Source organism: Micromesistius poutassou (genome assembly GCF_964030765.1).
Source record: "Micromesistius poutassou genome assembly, chromosome: 22".
Lineage (NCBI taxonomy): Eukaryota > Metazoa > Chordata > Actinopteri > Gadiformes > Gadidae > Micromesistius > Micromesistius poutassou.
In genome coordinates this window covers 2,285,187-2,303,305 of record NC_140292.1, presented here as the reverse complement: position 1 = coordinate 2,303,305, position 18,119 = coordinate 2,285,187, and the positions used below count along the sequence as shown (strand labels likewise).

The following is an 18,119-nucleotide window of genomic DNA, read 5'->3' as shown; positions in this document are numbered from 1 at the left end:
CCACCTCGTGGGCATTGCAGGTATGAATTGGACCATGACCGCATCGACGATGAGCTCAACAAGATGAGCGCAGTGGCCGCCGTCCTGCTGCCCAATAAGTAATTAAGAAAGCCGACTTGATGCTCTTATAAGATCCGCCTCACCTTTACCGAGAGCTGAATCTGATGAATACTTACATGTCACGAAGCTGCCATGCAGATTATCCAAAGGTGAGATGTAAAATAACCACTAAATGTAACCAACAATCCCAGTAACGTGGAGCTGAGCTCCAGCACATCAAGCCTCTCAGCTGAACCTTATTAGCGGGTCAATTAGTCACAACGTGATGAGATTCAGATGAGACATTTCAGTCAAATCAAACCGTGATGAATTAAGCAGAATTTTTTTTTTTATTGAACTTGGGTAATGTTCGTTGGGACGGTATTGCTGAGAGGTGAAGAAAGGAAAGCCCGTGTTTAAAATGATTACAATTCGATAAATACAATAATACTAGCTACGTACAAAAAGGGTAATTGTGTAGAAGCCAAGTACATATTCACAAAATCGAACACTATTTTATTCTTCTGATGCAGGCCCTTCATCGTTGAGGCGGTTAAATAACGTCTTTAAAATCTTGCACCTCGACACACTTAGGGCCGGTGTCGTGCCAGAAGTTGATTTTTGCCAGAAACTGATTTATGATAAGTATTTGTGAGACAATAAAACATATTTTAACACATTTGGCGGTGATGAACGTTGGCTGTTCAGAATGTAGGCCAATCAAGCGTTTATGAAGCGATCATTGAATGATCCGATAATGACGATAGTGTGAGAAAGATCATCAAATGTTTTTTTTTTTTTTTTATCTCTGTTTATGTGTTTGATAGCCTCCTGTGTGTCCAGTAGCCTAATAGGCCTATTGTTGTTGGGTAGATGGTGATTTATATCTGGCTTGTATTTAGGCAAATAAAGATATTTTGAATCGAGATTGTTTATTTGTTTCTGCCTCAAAATGGCTTGCCCGCGGACCGGAAATCAGTTTCTGGCAAAAATCAACTTCTGGCACGACACCGGTACCCGATATGAAGCGGGCACTCTGACCATCACCAATCAAATCCCATCTGTGTAGCTCTTTATATATGGTCCCTGTTATGCCCTTGTCCAGGGGAATGTAAGGACACAACATAATTGTAATAAAATCACTCTCCGACTCCCAAAGACTTAAAGTATAACTGCTGTTTTATTATACTTGTAACAAAACAAGCCACAAACTTTGATACCTCAGGGTGAGCTATCCAAAACAAAAAACTAAATCCTAAACCTTAAACAAAAGAACACTGACTAATATCCATCAAGATAGGGTTTGTGAGTTGGAGGAGACTTTCTGCTGCTGCTGTCAAGTATGCCCCAGATGGTCTGGAGCTGGTGGATCTTTAACATGGGGATGCCGTTCTCCCAGCCGCTCCCGCAGGGAGAATGGCCTTGCTTGCAATTAAGCCAATTAGGCACATAATAAACTCTTAGGAGGCAAAACCAACAACAGTACTGCCAGGGCCGTAACAGTCCCACCCTAATATCCAATCAGTGGCACTTTCACTGTTCTGTTTCCATGGTGACGAGCAGCTGAGAAAGTGGATTCTGAATATTTTAATCGGAAGTGTTGGAATGTTTTTAATTTAGTGTTCAAATTAAGATGACTAACATTACACCACACCTTTCAATCATGTAAACATTTCAGAATCACATTCATCATCATGATAATAATATTACACACAAGACACTGAGGTTTAGAGAAGGTCAGGACGACTCCACGGATGTCTGGTGGAGGAGGTAGGGGAGGAGGTGGGGGGGGGTCTAGAGGGTGAGGGTGCTGTCTACAGGGTGCGGTATGGGTCTACAGACTGAGGGTGCTGTCTAAAAGGTGAGGGGGCTGTCTAGGGTTGAGTGGTGGTGGTGGAGGGTCTACAGGGGAGTGGTGGTGGAGGGTGGGGTCTACTGTGGCCAGGCGCCCCAGGCCAGACCCGGCAGGATGAGGGCGACCAGCAGGGAGGAGAACAGGTTAACAGCGTTGTTGTCCAGGATGGGTTTCCCACTGATGTGCCGGGTGGTCATCGACTCGTAGCTCACCACCTTCCCCACGCTGCTGTCGAAACCTACACATGCACACCCACGTTAGTGGATTGCTCCAAACTATAAACTGCATGTTAGCATTCAATTGCTAGCGTTAGCGCCTACCTGAATACTGCATGTTGGCTCCCAGGAAGGAGTCCAGCAGGGATCCCAATAAACCGGCCACGCCCCCGTACACTATGATTGGCCACTGTGGATTGGCCAGGTTCAAGTCCTTGACGAAAAGCAGCTGGCTAACAAAGTAAGCCACACCCACAGCCAGCCCACCAAGGAAGCTGGCAACCAATCCCACGGAGGTCACACCTCCGTTAGTACCTGAGGGAAGGAGCAGGTTAGCGCATGTTAACACTAGCGTATCTTAACACAGGTGAGGACATGCTAATACTAGCCCATGCTAGGACAGGAGAGGATGTGCTAACACTAGCCCGTGCTGGGACAGGAGAGGACATGCTAACACTAGCCCATTCTATTTCATGTAGGCTTCGCTTTATGGGCTTGTCACGTGTGTGCTCTTGCGTGCAATCAAAATTTCAGCAATGTACCAATCAACGTGGGCACCGCCCACATTCGCCACAGCACTGTGTATATAACGTGGCACACAGCAGCGTTTTCCAAACTTTTTCTTTCAGCAATTGCTTGAGCTTGCTTGAATAATAACAGAACTGTCATAGATCTAGTCACAATAACAGAACTATCATAGATCTGAGTTATAATAAGAGCTGTCGTTGTGTTTTGCTCTTGCTGTGTCATGCCATCTCCTTTATTCCTAGTAACAGCATGTAACCATGGCAACAGTGGCTCCCATTGTGGCAAACCTGCTTCTAGTCCAGACTGTAAAGAGGGATTTCCTGGTGATGTTGAATTCTGTTAGCCAGAAAGCTAGCCACGGTTCGATATATAATGAATGTCTAGTTTTTCTTCCTTGTTTATTATTATTTAAATAAAGCTGTTGTCCACTTTAGAGGGGCTGCATGTGGGACACAAATATCTGAACCTGCTGAGTGGTCACATGGGTTACATGTTTAGAAACACGTATAGAAACATGCACAGAAACAAGTATAGAAACGCGTACAGAAACACCTTTACGTTTAAAAAACGCGTGTCTCCAAAAGGTAAAGGACCTCTCTGACCACAGCGAGCGTTAGAACTCACAACCAAACCACCAGCCCCTTTATTAACCAATCACAGGCTTCAAAGCGGCCCAGGGACCTGAAACCTCACCTGCTCACTCGTTAGCCTTGCTAGCATTAGCATGCTCTTGGCTCATGCAACCACAGCTTCCTCAGAAGATGCACACAGCGACATGCCTGGTTAACGACGTGAACTCAACGACCCCAGCCCTGATTTGTGACAGTGGCTCACCTGCAGGCACTTCCTCCCAGGTGGTGATGAGTCTGGGCCGTGATTGGCTGAGGACGGGCCCCACCTCTGAGGCCCAGGTGTCCCCGGTGCTGCAGGCCAGGGCCCCCAGCAGGGCCAGACTCATCCAGGAGGCCGAGTAGTGCTGACCGAAGTCCACCGGGAGCTCCCCGGGACCCGCCTGCAACAGAGGAGCTAACATGCTACGCTTTTCATCTCAGGTGGAAGAGGAGCTAACATGTTACTCTGTTCATCTCAGGTGGAAGAGGAGCTAACATGTTACTTGCATCATTACCTCTATCATGTAGAGCAGAGCGAGCTCTGTGGGAATGCCTCCATTACAAAACACCTGCACCCAGTTCCTCTGACCTCCTGGGGGAAGAAAGAAAGAAAGATCTGATTAACTCCTATCCTGTATATAAACCAGTGTCTATGAACCAGTGTTTAAAGCCTTTGACATACCCTCCTTGTAGTGGGCGTCAATTTTGCTCTTGACTCCGCCTCCCCAGCGGGTGAGCCGAGACGAAGAGTAGAAGAAGAAGAGCAGCGTGACGAAGAAGCTCAGGTTAGCCATGGACAGCACGAAGCCCACCAGCACCGCTACAACATCACATTTCATGTTAATATACAATTATAACATGACATCATAGCATTATAACATAACATTACAGCATTATAACGTAGCATTAGCATTATAACATAGCATTATAATGCTATGTTCTAATAGCACCATAGCGTTATAGCATTAGAACACCTCCTAGCCTAATTTCAGCATACCATTAGTACACATTTTTTACTATTCGATTTATGTTAGACTCCTGAATTTTGTTCCAACAGCCCATATATATATATATATATATATATATATATATATATATATATATATATATATTTCCCCCTCTATTCCCCCCCCTATATATATATATATATATATATATATATATATGCGTGTTTCAGATCGTCTGCATTTGAGCGCCTGCATGCACAAGACTTGAGAACATCCGCCGGAACCAGTCAGAATCACGTCAAGTTCCCACCATGTCAAGTCAGACACAGGTGCAGTTCTCGTAGTTTGAACAAGCATAGTTTGGGAGAGGGTATGCCTCTTTGAAAGGAGATATGTCATATCTCATGTGGGAAATTCCACGTGGTAATTCCAACCAACTAGGGCAATGTTTTGATATGTTGAGGGGAGTGTCTTATGTCTGCATTTATTTGAGACCATATGCACAGAAAAGCAGATGTAGGGAGTTTCCGCGAGTTTTTAAAGCCATGTGACATGTCGCATAGGGAAGTTATTACCAGCATTTCTGACGTTGTTATCCCAGAAAGCATTATGTTATGCAAGGCAACACATTCTTGATCTGAAACTCGCCTTATATTATCTTATATATCCAATCACATGATCACTAATTGATCACTAATTGATCATGTGATCAGAAGTCCTTCCTGCACCCTAAACCAGTCTCCCAGTCCCCTCCCAGTCCACCAGTCCTCCAGTGTCTACAGGCTGAATCCTCAGCCATCGGAGAGAGGAGAGACCAGTATGAAGCCACAGGATGGACTGTCTACACCAATTACACCCTGAATTAAACTAATATCACACATAATAGATCAGGACTATCACCCCCTAGCAACCAAGTGACTGACTGTCACCCCCTAGCAACCAAGTGACCGACCATCACCCCCTAGCAACCAAGTGACCGACAATCACCCCCTAGCAACCAAGTGACCGACCATCACCCCCTAGCATGGGGAAACTTTGGAATGTAAAGAAAGAAAACATAATTTGACTGGTCATAATTTCCTGTGTTTTATTCCGAGAGTCTGAAGTCTTGTGAGAAGTCTGCAGACTGAGGCTGTGCTGGAGGCAGGCCACACTTTATGAAAAGCTGTAGAGAAGAATTTGGACTTTGAAAGAATGAATGAGTCTCTCACAGGGCCACGCTGCCATGTGACGTGGGAGACTTCTGACATTCAGCTCACTGTGCCAATTGATTAAAGGAGCCAACATCAAGTATAGATGGCCCTCTGTAGTCAGACAGTGATTCACTCCTGATAGGACACTGCTCACACGTCAGTGAGCGAGCGAGCAGTGAGTGAGTGAGCAGTGAGTGAGTGTATTCCTAACCAATGGGAGCTCACCTCCCAGCGCTCCGGTCCAGTCTAAGCTCTGCTTCTTCACGGCCCTGATGGCCAGCACCAGTGGGACCAGGATGGACAGCAGCCATCTCCACGGAGACACGGGAGACAGAGTCCCTGGAATCACATTCAGTTACAGGCCAGTTAGACAACGTACACAACACGAGTTAAACACACACAACACGAGTTGAACACACAGTTGAACACACACTAACCCTATATATATATATATATATATATATATATATAGCATTAAACAGTGTTTCTCATACACTAATATACATACTAGATGTACACACTAAAATGTGTGTGTGTGTGTGTGTGTGTGTGTGTGTGTGTGTGTGTGTGTGTGTGTGCGTGCGTGCACGCTGACCGGAGTAGGAGCTGATGATGATTGACAGGACCCAGAAGCAGAGGCTTAGGGACAGGGTGGCGCAGAGGACGATCATGTCGGTCACCATCTTGATGTAGTCCTGCTGGCTGTTCGCTTCATACTCCATGGTCGGGACTCGAACAGGGAACCCAGCGGGACGGCTGGAGGGAGAACAGTGGACATTATATAACGTGATGCTACACTCCTGAATGAGTGATTTATTAAATAAACCTTTGGATAAAACCTTCCGTCACTATCTAACGCATAGTCTGTCGCACAAAACGGGGATACTACACAACAAACAACACGTTAATAAATGCTAGGGTTAGCTAACCCTAATATAATACGGATAAAGCTCACCACAACACCAACTAATCCACCGACCGCCATCCTTCACTGATAAGAGATCCACTAAAGAGAAAATATTAAACCACTAAAGAGAAGATAACAATACATATAAAGATAATTAAACCAGAGGAGCTCAGAGCGACGAGTTCCAAGAGTGTCTGTTGTTATGCGGACTCAGCTGCGCTCCACTCCCCCATTAGTTCCGCCGAACCGGAAGCGTGAAGCGGAACTATTAGAGTGACAGACCGGTTCATGTGATTATATTATAATATTATATATTAGATATGATTATACATTATTATATATTTGATTATATTTTATATTATTATATATTGCATAATATTATACATTAAACATGATTATATATTAGATATGATTATTTTATTATTGGATAATAACCGGTATTAACCTGATTCATTATATGAATTAGCATCAGAGGATACTATTCTATATTATATTTAGTCATTATCTTGATTGTGATAGGTTATCAGTAACCTAATAGACCCAGGGCACCATCATAGATATAAAACATATATTAACCTTATTTACCAGTTTACGTATAATTATTATAATATACATAATCATATATTACACAACCAGTTTTAACCTTATATATGCATTATTAAAATCACTTTTTAATATTAATAGAATGTCACCTTTGTTTGTGTATTTAACTTTTTAAAAGCAACACTGTCAGCATTTTGGTTCACAATGTTAACAAAGTCATTGGCACCACACACACACACACACACACACACACACACACACACACACACACACACACACACACACACACACACACACACACACGCACACACACACACACACACACACACACACACACACACACACACACACACACACACACACACACACACACACACACACACACACACGTATGTGTAGCAGAGAGATTCATTACCTTGCAATGGATGAAGAGAAGAGACGTCTGAACCCCAGGAGGAGGTTTTATAGAAGGAGGTCCTCCCACACACACACACACACACACACACACACACACACACACACACACACACACACACACACACACACACACACACACACACACACCCGCACACCCGCACACCCACTGAGACTTCTCTGAAAACCAAAATACATTCTGAAGAAGACCTCTCTATGAAACACTTCTCTGTGTTGAACAAGTGGAAGACGCCTTTGAATGGGACAGAAAGAGGCCATTATTGACACAGTATGGGTCACATATGGTGTGATCTCTCTGGGAAAACAAGCACTGTGAAGACAGCTCTTCTGATTTATTACACAACTACTACTGCTGCTGTACTAGAACTACTATACTACCTTAATACTACTGCTATACTAGTACTATACTACCTCAATACCACTGCTATACTAGTAGTAAACTACCGTAATACTGCTGCTATACTAGTATACTATCTTAATACTACTGCTATAGTAGTATTAATATACTACCTTAATACTACTGCTGTAATAGTAGTATACTACATTAATACTACTGCTATACTAGTACTATACTACCTCAATACTACTGCTATACTAGTAGTATACTACCTTAATACTTATACAGACTTAATACTACTGCTGTAATAGTAGTATACTACATTAATACTATTGCTATACTAGTAGAATACTACCTTAATACTACTGTTACACTAGCAGTATATACCACCTTAATACTACTGCTATAGTAGTTGTACTACCTTAACACTACTGCATGGCCTACTGAGGAGGGGAGCGGCCTAATGAAACGCAACTTCCTCCTACTCCTCAGCAGACTGAAGAATCATGCGCGCACAAACAGTCCTTTAAACGAGCCACTGCCTGGAGTGCTCCGTGTTAGAACCACTTGGCAGGGACACGGTGCCTCGGACGGTTAAGGTGTTCTGTTGCCTGAGGTCAGAGGAGTGTCGGTCTGGAGCGTCAGGAGCCAGAAACCTCCCAGCAGTAAGGACCTTCATCAGCTAATTATGTATGCATAGAGAGGGGAGGAGTCAACAGCTACTTATAAATGCTTAGAGGGGAGGAGTCAACAGCAAATGACATATGCATAGAGGGGAGGAGTCAACCTTCTTATTTTTTTTCTGGCCAGCAAGAGGTTGCCTGCAAACCAAAAAAATATATATTATTATTAAAATTATAAAAATTTATTTTATTTTATTTTTGGGTTGCTTTCGTTTTATTTATCATATTACAGTGTAATATGATAAGTAAAACAAATGCATTAAATCTGTTATACACATGCCTATAAGGCTCTGTCTGCACCTGCTATTGGCTCAGTCAAGCTCACGTTGCATTTTATGCGGGCCACGGAGAAAGTCACTTTAGCTAGGCTAACAACACGCTTCAAGATGTCTCTCTCCAAGCCAAAAAAACCCCTATGATTTATTGTGAAAATGGCCAATTCAAAAGCGAATGGACCGACAAATATTTATTAACAAAAAATGTTATAATGATACGATTAAAAGTGAAGAAGAAAAGACTGCGTCTGACAATTTTATTCCATGTAGTAGTACTATATCTATTAAGTTAACACTACTTTAAGTAAGATTTATTTGTAGCAATTCATTGACATAGTTTTACTCTATGTGTGGCTCCTGAACCCCCAGTGGTTTTCCTTTTTTGCCCACTTGTTAAGGAGGTTGAATAGCCCTGTCTTACAGGAATGGAGGGGAGGAGTCAACAGCTAATTACATATGCATAGAGGGAAGGAGTCAACCTGTCCTCTTATTAGGAATGGAGGGGAGGAGTCAACAGCTAATTACCCAAGCATAGAAGGGAGGAGTCCACCTGTCCTCTTATTAGGAATGGAGGGGAGGAGTCAACAGCTAATTACATATGCATAGAGGGGAGGAGTCAACCTGTCCTCTTATTAGGAATGGAGGGGAGGAGTCAACAGCTAATTACATATGCATAGAGGGGAGGAGTCAACCTGTCCTCTTATTAGTAATGGAGGGGAGGAGTCACTGAAACAAGGTACATTGTAACAGGAGAATGAACACATTGAACACTTAATGGTGAGTAACACATTTATTGTTTTCTTCCATGGGAACACGAGTGACACTCTGACATCATAGGCCAGGACTCATTAACAGAAGCAGAAATGAGGAGTGAGGTCAGAGGTCAGAGGCCAGGGGTCAGCTAGTACCCAGGAGTCGTCATGGCGATGGCCTGTCCTCCACGCCAGCCGTCGTGACGTCTCACCTGACCAATCATCCGGCAGCTCGCCCCCAGGCAGAGGAGCTACACACACACACACACACACACACACACAAACACACACACACACACACGTTATTATGTGTGTGTGTGTGTGTGTGTGTGTGTGTGTGTGTGTGTGTGTGTGTGTGTGCTGAGCATGAGGGTGCTGAGGACTCACAGCAATGACAGCGAAGCCAAAGAAGATGCCCATGCAGACCGTCAAGCCCTGATACAGCAGAGTGGACATGATGGAGACACACGGCTGGAGACACGCACGCAAACATGGCACGCACGCACACACAAACACACATGGGTTAGCTACTGATCAGAAGCATTGATTGATTTACTGATATATTGAATAACAAGATGGTTACTGATCATCCGTTACCCTGGTGTAGATTAGAGCTGAACCTTCCAAGTGCTGCAAAAAAACACACATGATATAGCAAACAGTGTTATGTATCAGACATATTCAGTTGATGTGCTAATGTATAGATAGATAGATAGATAGATAGATAGAAAGATCTACCTGTGGGTGATTGCAGAAAGGATCCTGTGTGTTTGAACACTCACAGGATTCAGGGATGCTGTTCCCCCAGTCCTCATAGCTCACAATACCACAGCACTGGAACTGGAGGGAGGCACAGCATGTTGTCAGGGTAACAGCATGTTGTCAGGGTAACAAGACATTGTCAGGGTAACAGCACGTTGTCAGGGTAACAGCATGTTGTCAGGGTAACAAGACATTGTCAGGGTAACGGCACGTTCTCAGGGTAACAAGACATTGTCAGGGTAACAGTTAGTTGTCAGGGTAACAAGACATTATCAGCATAACAGCACGTTGTCAGCGTAACAGCATGTTGCCAGGGTAACAGCACGTTGTCAGGGTAACAAGACGTTGTCAAGGTAACAAGACTTTGTCAGGGTAACAGCACGTTGTCAGGGTAACAAGACGTTGTCAGGGTAACAGCATGTTGTCAGGGTAACAGCACGTTATCAGGGTAAGAAGATGTTGTCAGGGTAACAGCATGTTGCCAGGGTAACAGCTTGTTGTCAGGGTAACAAGACGTTGTCAGGGTAACTAACAGCATGTTGTTAGGGTAACAGCATGTTGTCAGGGTAACAGCACGTTGTCAGGGTAACAGCACGTTGTCAGGGTAACAAGACATTGTCAGTGTAACAAGACGTTGTCAGGGTAACAGCAAGTTGTTTGGGTAACAAAAGGCTGGCAAGGTAACGGTCGCAACTTACCATCCCTTGGAATTCGTTGAGTTCTACTCCATATTCTTCTATCATCTGTCTCACAGAGTCAGGGGAGATATTCTCAGAGAGCATTTTTACCTTGAGAAAGAGAGAGAGAGAGAGAGAGAGAGAGAGAGAGAGAGAGAGAGAGAGAGAGAGAGAGAGAGAGAGAGAGAGAGAGAGAGAGCATGTGTTTACTCTCTGTATCACAATGATACATCAGAGAGAGGTAGCGAGAGAGAAAGAGAGACAGACAGACCTGGTTTCTGTAGTAAGCCACGACGCACCCTAAGATCATCATGATGATCAATCCGGCCACCATCAGACCTGCAAACTGGAGACACAGTAGTCAACACCCTTCTGTCTGTCTGTCTGTCTGTCTGTCTGTGTGTGTCTGTTTGCGTCTGCCTGTCTGTGTGTGTGTCTGTGTGTCTGTGTGTCTGCCTGTCTGCCTGTCTGTCTGTCTGTCTGCCTGTCTGTCTGCCTGTCTGGCTGTTTGTCCTACCCCTTTGAGCAGTGCTGTACTCTCGGTCCGGGCGGCCGTCATCCCGAGGATGGAGACCAGCAGCATCCCCACGGAGAACACCCACAGTATGGCCCAGGACTCAGGGCTCACCACGTCGGACAGCTGAGGACAGTAGGGTCAGGGGAGGTCAGGGGATGTGGTCATGGGATGAGTTCATGAGAAGTGGTCATGTGGAGGTCATGAGAGGAGGTCATGAGATGAGGTCATGTGGAGGTCATGTGAGGAGGTCATGTGGAGGTTTATGTGAGGAGGTCATGTGGAGTTTTATGTGAGGAGGTCATGTGGAGGTTTATGTGGTGGTCATGTGATGAGGTCATGTGGAGGTCATGTGGAGGTCATGTAGAGGTCATGAAAAGGGGTTACCTGTGAGTTAACTGTGTTGGCCTTCAAAAGTCCATGTATCATCAAACCACCAAAGACCTAAACAGAATGAGATGTTATTCATCTAAGTCAAGGCATTTAAAAAATTGTCAGACAAAACAAATGAGTATCTATAATTGAAGCAAAGAAATGCATTAAATGCACATATTAGCAGTCAATCCAAGCAGCTTTCAAACAGTCATCCTGTCAGTTGAGCCCTGATAGACGCTGACCCTTTCTGCTGTCTACAACATGACTACACTGACTACAACATCACGTTTCACCACCAGCACCAGAGGGAGACAACACCCAGCACTGGTTTTGTTCATTTATAAAGATCAAAAAAACCAAACCAAAAGAGGGAGACAAAAAAATCAAGGTAGCGAACATTTCCACTCTAGCTTGAGGTATCTGTTAGAAATTGTTCAGATTGAAATTGTATTCCACAAAAACAAAAACAATTTAATCAATTAATTATTTTTCATAAATTAAAATAATAAATATATATATTTTTAAATGGTCATCAGTCTTAAAATACGTATTTAGTTTGACAGGACATTAACCTAATTTAAACGTTATTTTCTGTCTTATCTCAAAACAGTAATTTATCATGCATTGTTCGCACAAATAAGTCTTGAGAGATCAAAGTGTGAAAACGGAGGACATCGGTTCATTGGATCAGTTCTCCTCTTTTTTTTTTTAATTTTTTTTTTTAAATAAGTTTATTTGAAAACAGGGACAGTGCACATTAATAACATTACTGTAAATGCGCCAGAATTAGCCAAGAGGCTATTTTTCATCTGTAGTCCCCAGACGGATGTTAAAAAGTCACCCTAAGAACAGAATATGAATATGATTAAAATTACAAAGTTATTAGCCAAGGCAATCTACAAACATGCACAGCAATTAACAATTTGACAAAAGAACATACAACATGACATGACAAAAGAACATATATAACATCAATCAGAAAACATAACCAATACATCCCCATGCAGCAAAGACACATGACGCAATACACATCACACCACAGCATGCAAAGCAGAAGCACAGACACAAACTGCATGCATACACAATATAACATATGACACCACAAAAAGACATGCATGCCGACACATGAAGGCAGACAGACAACAACAAGATGGCTACAGGTTCAGCACAGACGGACCGGAGAGAGGAAGAAAGGTGTAAAAGAACTAGTGCTGACAGATCTGAGCACCAATCAACCATCTCTTCAAATGAGCTCTGAATAAACTGTAGGTATTCAGGTCTCTAATAGTAGCTGGGATGGAATTCCACTCTAGTGCAGCTCTAACAGAGAAAGCAGACTGACTAAACGAACTTTTCCTAAAAGGAATAATACAGTCTCCTCTTGCTGCACCTCTTGTGAACCCATATGCAGTTGTTCTTATGTTGACAAACTGTCTCAGCGGAGGCGTGGTGGAACCATATATAATCTTGTGCATAAGACAGGCATTTACATATTTAATCAAATTGTCCCAACTCAACAGATTATATTTTCTTAATATTGGACAATGATGAGAATGTACCGGTTTCTTGTCAAGGATTTTAACTGTTCGTTTATACAAAGATTCTATTGGTTTTAGAGAAGTGTTACTAGCCTGTGACCAGGTAGTTAAACAGTAGATGATATGGGAAAAAACCATGGAATGCATATACATTTTAGCCGCCTCTGTTGACATATAATCTCGACTGAACCTAAAGTTTGAGAGATTGAATTTGACCCGGTTACAGACCTTTTTCACCTGAGCCTTGAAAGAAAGTTTAGAGTCAACCAAAACACCAAGATACTTGTATTCAGATACGACCTGTAACCTCTCCCCTGAAACAAAGATATCCGGCTCGACACTAGGACTGTTCTTCTTGGTAAAAAACATACATACTGTTTTAGACACATTCAGCTGCAAACAGCATTGCTTTAACCATGCTGTTACATGAGTCATGGAGTTTGTGAGTTTATCAGCAACCTGTGTCATGCTGCTACCATGTACATAAATTACCGTGTCATCGGCATACATTTGGATGTTGGTGTCAGGACATACATATGGTAAGTCATTGATATATAATGTAAATAACAAAGGGCCCAATATGGATCCTTGTGGGACTCCTGTGGACAGACGAAGGGCAGCTGATTTATGATTCTGTACCTGAACAGACTGAGATCGATTTGACAAATATGATTCTATCCACATAAGTGTATCTGAACAGAAATTAAAACTGGCTAATTTTGACATGAGAATTCTATGATTAACAGTATCAAATGCCTTTTTGAAGTCAAGGAACACAGCTCCAACTACACCACCTTTATCCAACAGAGATTTGATTTTTTCTATTAAAAAACAGTTGGCAGTTTCAGTTGAATAGTTAGCTCTGAAGCCGAATTGCATTGGGTGCAGAGTAAAGGAGCTATTGTTAAGATGGCAGGTGATTTGTTCAGCTACTACTTTCTCTGCAACCTTTGACACTGTAGGTAGAATACTGATCGGTCTGTAATTGCAGGTTGAAACAGGATCTCCACATTTAAATATTGGGACAACAACAGCTGACTTCCAAACACTCGGAAACAATCCCTGAGAAATCGAGAGGTTAATAATTTTGGTAATAGGATTAGTTAGTGTTGTACTGAACTCTTTGAGCATAACTGCATCCATACCAAATATATCTTTTGCTCTAGATGGATTCAGAGATCGAATCATTCTGGCAACCTCTGATTCAGTGACATTTCTTATGCTGAAAGCAGGTTCCATTGTATTAACTGGACAAACATTAGTGTACTCAGGTGAAAAACACTGTGCAATAGTGGCCACAGAATCAATAAAGTGGTGGTTAAAAGCTTCTGCTACTTCTACAGGATCGTTTGTGAGTATTCCATTTATTTTGAGTTTGAGCTGTTTCCTCTCCTTGTTTTGATGCCCTGTTAATTTTTTTAGCTGGTTCCAGATCATTTTAGAGTTACCTCTTGCCTTTTCTATTATGGTCAAGAAAAAATCTGCCTTTGCTTTTCTTAGTTTCTTTACCACTTTGTTCCTTAAACTAGCAAAGTGTTGTCTGTCATGACTCAACTTAGTTTTTATTGCGGTTTTTAGAACAAAATCCCGTTCTTTCATTAGTTTTAAAATATCTGCATTTATCCAAGGGACAGTGTTTTTGTTATTTTTGCACCTAAATTTGCAGTTAAAATCTTTAATAATGCTCTCTAGTTTATTTGAGAATATTTGAGTATCTTCTTCATGGTCTATGCCCAACAGTAGATCATCCCACTCAATCTGTTGAACAGCACTTTTAAAGTTCTCCTGTTTGTTTTTGGGGATTCCAAAATATTCATATTCCTTGGCCCTAGGGCTAAACCGCTTATTGCTTAGTTTTCTGGCTACCAGTGTCAAATTGTGGTCAGAGAGACCAGTTACCATATTATAGGATTTTAAAATTCTCTCAGGTCTGTTACTAAATATTAAATCAATTTGAGTACTAGTGGAATTAGTTATTCTTGTGGGCCCATTAATCAGTTGCATGAGATCAAATTTATCAGTTATCTGTTTGAGGTTCTTTCTAGAGGATTTTTCCCCCCAGTTGATGTTAAAATCTCCCATAATAATTACTTCTTTGTTGAAATTACATTCTTTTAATAATTTCTCAAATTTCTCATAGAAACTAATATTGGAAGAGGGAGGCCGGTAAATTACAATAAGAGTAAAGGACATCTGTGGTGACAAAATTATGTTTAGACCAATACATTCCAATTCCTCATAGTTTGACCAATGGATTTCATTACACTGGATTCTGTCTTTCACATAAATCATAACTCCTCCCCCCTTTGAGCCCACTCTATCTCTCCTGTAAGAGTTAAAACCAGGGACTTTTAATGCTGCAGATGGAGTGTTTTTGTGCAACCAAGTCTCAGATAAACAGAGGAAGTCCAAATTAGAATCCAATAAAAGATGGTGCACTTGGTCACTTTTAGATTTAATACTTCTTATGTTCAAATGCCCCCCCAAGAGACCCTTTGGCTTAGCTTTAGGATCCCAAACAATTTTTGAGTGATTGACAGTCCGAAAGACATCCCACTTCCTGTTCTTTGAGTGCGCCGGATTTACCAGTTTCCTGTTTACATTGTGCGAGATAACTGTACGTGGACTACTTGAACCAAAGTCAACAATGGCCGGGAAACTCCGCAGTCCAGCCAGTGCTCCATCCCCCCCGCTCCCCGAATCAGCCGCGACTCAGACTCTGGTCTCTGTGGTCATCTCCTGGCCACCAAGGGCTGCTTGGGACTGCATGCTGGAGACCATCTCTCAACCATTCCTCATGGAGTTCAACTAAACCTTCAGACTAGATAACATAAACCAGGGCTTCCTCCGCGAGGCTACCCAGCAGCGCTGTGAGGAGTGTGTAGGGAGTGTGTGTGGGGAGTGTGTGTGAGGAGTGTGTGTGGGAAGTGTGTGTGAGGAGTGTGTGTGAGGATTGTGTGTAAGGAGTGTGTGTGGGGAGTGTGTGTGGGAAGTGTGTGTGAGGAGTGTGTGTGAGGATTGTGTGTGAGAGTGTTTGGGGGAGTGTGTGTTGCGGTGTTCTTTTCGAAAAGGTTGCAGAGTCAGGATCGCATTTAACTCACTTTATTTGATAAAAGTTTGGTATGATGTCTATCTAAACTTTTACCAAATTAAGTGAGTTAAAAGCGATCCTGATTCACTATTCTTCAGCTAATGCTACAGTAGCATCCACGTTTTTTTATTATTCAACAGCTCTCAGTAGTTCTCTACAATATTTGTTGAATGACAATATTGACAATGTTATCAAGGGGTTGCAGTAGAGGGAAGTAATTTTATGTTTTTAAACACAAAAAATAGCATCAACACAACATAGTAACAGATTTGAACGTGTATACATCACTATCATTTTTTATATATTTTTTATTATTATACAGGAAAGTATTAAAGGCAGCAAAGTTACAATTTAAAACGGGCCTGACTCAGTATAAAGCTGATTTCCAGTAGGTTCCTGTTCAGCAGCACATTGTTAACATATAACAGGAACAAGGCACATTGCACGTTACATTTATCAATATTTTATTACATTATTAATATTATCAATATTATCACTCTTCTTAGTATCACTAGCGCTGGTGGCACTATTATCACTATTATTATTATCACTAGCACTGGTGACACTATTACCACTCTTATTTGTATCACTACACTATTATCACTCTTATTAGTATCACTAGACTCTTATTAGTATCACTACACTATTATTATTTATATATATATTGTTGTTATTATTATACAGGAAAGTATTAAAGGTAACAAAGTTACAATTTAAAACGGGCCTGACTCAGTATAAAACTGATTTCCAGTAGGTTCCTGTTCAGCAGCACATTGTTAACATATAACAGGAACAAGGCACATTGCACGTTACATTTATCAATATTTTATTACATTATTAATATTATCAATATTATCATTCTTCTTAGTATCACTAGCGCTGGTGGCACTATTATCACTATTATTATTATCACTAGCACTGGTGACACTATTACCACTCTTATTTGTATCACTACACTATTATCACTCTTATTAGTATCACTAGACTCTTATTAGTATCACTACACTATTATTATTTATATATATATTGTTGTTATTATTATACAGGAAAGTATTAAAGGTAACAAAGTTACAATTTAAAACGGGCCTGACTCTATTAGTATTATCAATATTATCACTCTTCTTAGTATCACTAGCGCTGGTGGCACTATTATCGCTATTATTAGAATAACTACGCGGTACTATAATCACTCTTATTAGTATCACTACACTCTTATTACTCTTATACTCTTATAGTATCACTAGCTGCTGACACTATTATACTCAAACAAACTTAATAAAGAAAGAAAGCCACCAAACCCAAAAATTGTTTCCATTGGATGAAGAGTGATCCAGCGTGAGGACCGGAGCACTTACCCCGAACAAGGCGTTGACGAAGATGAAGAAGCACTTCAGACAGCCGTTGATCTTACCCATGGTGACGGAGAGATCCTACTGCCTGCCTGAGACAAGTGTGTGAGGACTGGAGTGGGAGTGAGTGAGAGGGAGTGTGTGCGAGGAGGAGGACCTTGGCTTGCAGGAAGACAGTATTTATTTTGTGGCCAGGTGACACAGAGCCCATCTCGGCAGGTAGGAGGTAACAGCCAGTGGCGATTTCGCTAAGACTGCAAGGGAAGCTCAGCTTCCCCTAAAATTAAAAACATTAAATGGTCAAATATATACTGTGTTAACATCTCATTGACTAAAAATATGTTAGAACACGTCCATCTCGAAGACGAGTTAGTTCAGAATCAGAATCATCATCATCACAATCATACACTTATACACACACAATTCCTTGCTTCAGTTTAACATAATTCCCACATTTCCTTGTTCAAGTATAATATCATTTTTGTAGTTGGCC

General features: G+C 41.9%; 2 protein-coding genes across 2 annotated transcripts; both read right to left on the bottom strand.

The window, feature by feature from the left end:
* Nucleotides 1-1,190: 1,190 nt before the first annotated feature.
* tmem19 (transmembrane protein 19) lies at nt 1,191-6,515 on the bottom strand. Its single transcript, XM_084486569.1, has 8 exons — nt 6,344-6,515; nt 5,984-6,144; nt 5,614-5,727; nt 3,931-4,068; nt 3,764-3,840; nt 3,472-3,649; nt 2,215-2,424; nt 1,191-2,132 (listed from the first exon to the last, which is right to left on the bottom strand). The coding sequence occupies exons 2-8, from the start codon at nt 6,108-6,110 to the stop codon at nt 1,972-1,974; spliced, it is 1,005 nt and encodes a 334-aa protein (XP_084342695.1). The 5' UTR covers nt 6,111-6,144; nt 6,344-6,515; the 3' UTR covers nt 1,191-1,971.
* A 2,905-nt stretch (nt 6,516-9,420) lies between these two features.
* LOC311367752 (tetraspanin-8-like) lies at nt 9,421-17,716 on the bottom strand. Its single transcript, XM_084486571.1, has 9 exons — nt 17,633-17,716; nt 11,661-11,717; nt 11,277-11,399; nt 11,031-11,105; nt 10,781-10,870; nt 10,059-10,160; nt 9,918-9,950; nt 9,708-9,791; nt 9,421-9,571 (listed from the first exon to the last, which is right to left on the bottom strand). The coding sequence occupies exons 1-9, from the start codon at nt 17,690-17,692 to the stop codon at nt 9,470-9,472; spliced, it is 726 nt and encodes a 241-aa protein (XP_084342697.1). The 5' UTR covers nt 17,693-17,716; the 3' UTR covers nt 9,421-9,469.
* Nucleotides 17,717-18,119: the final 403 nt, after the last annotated feature.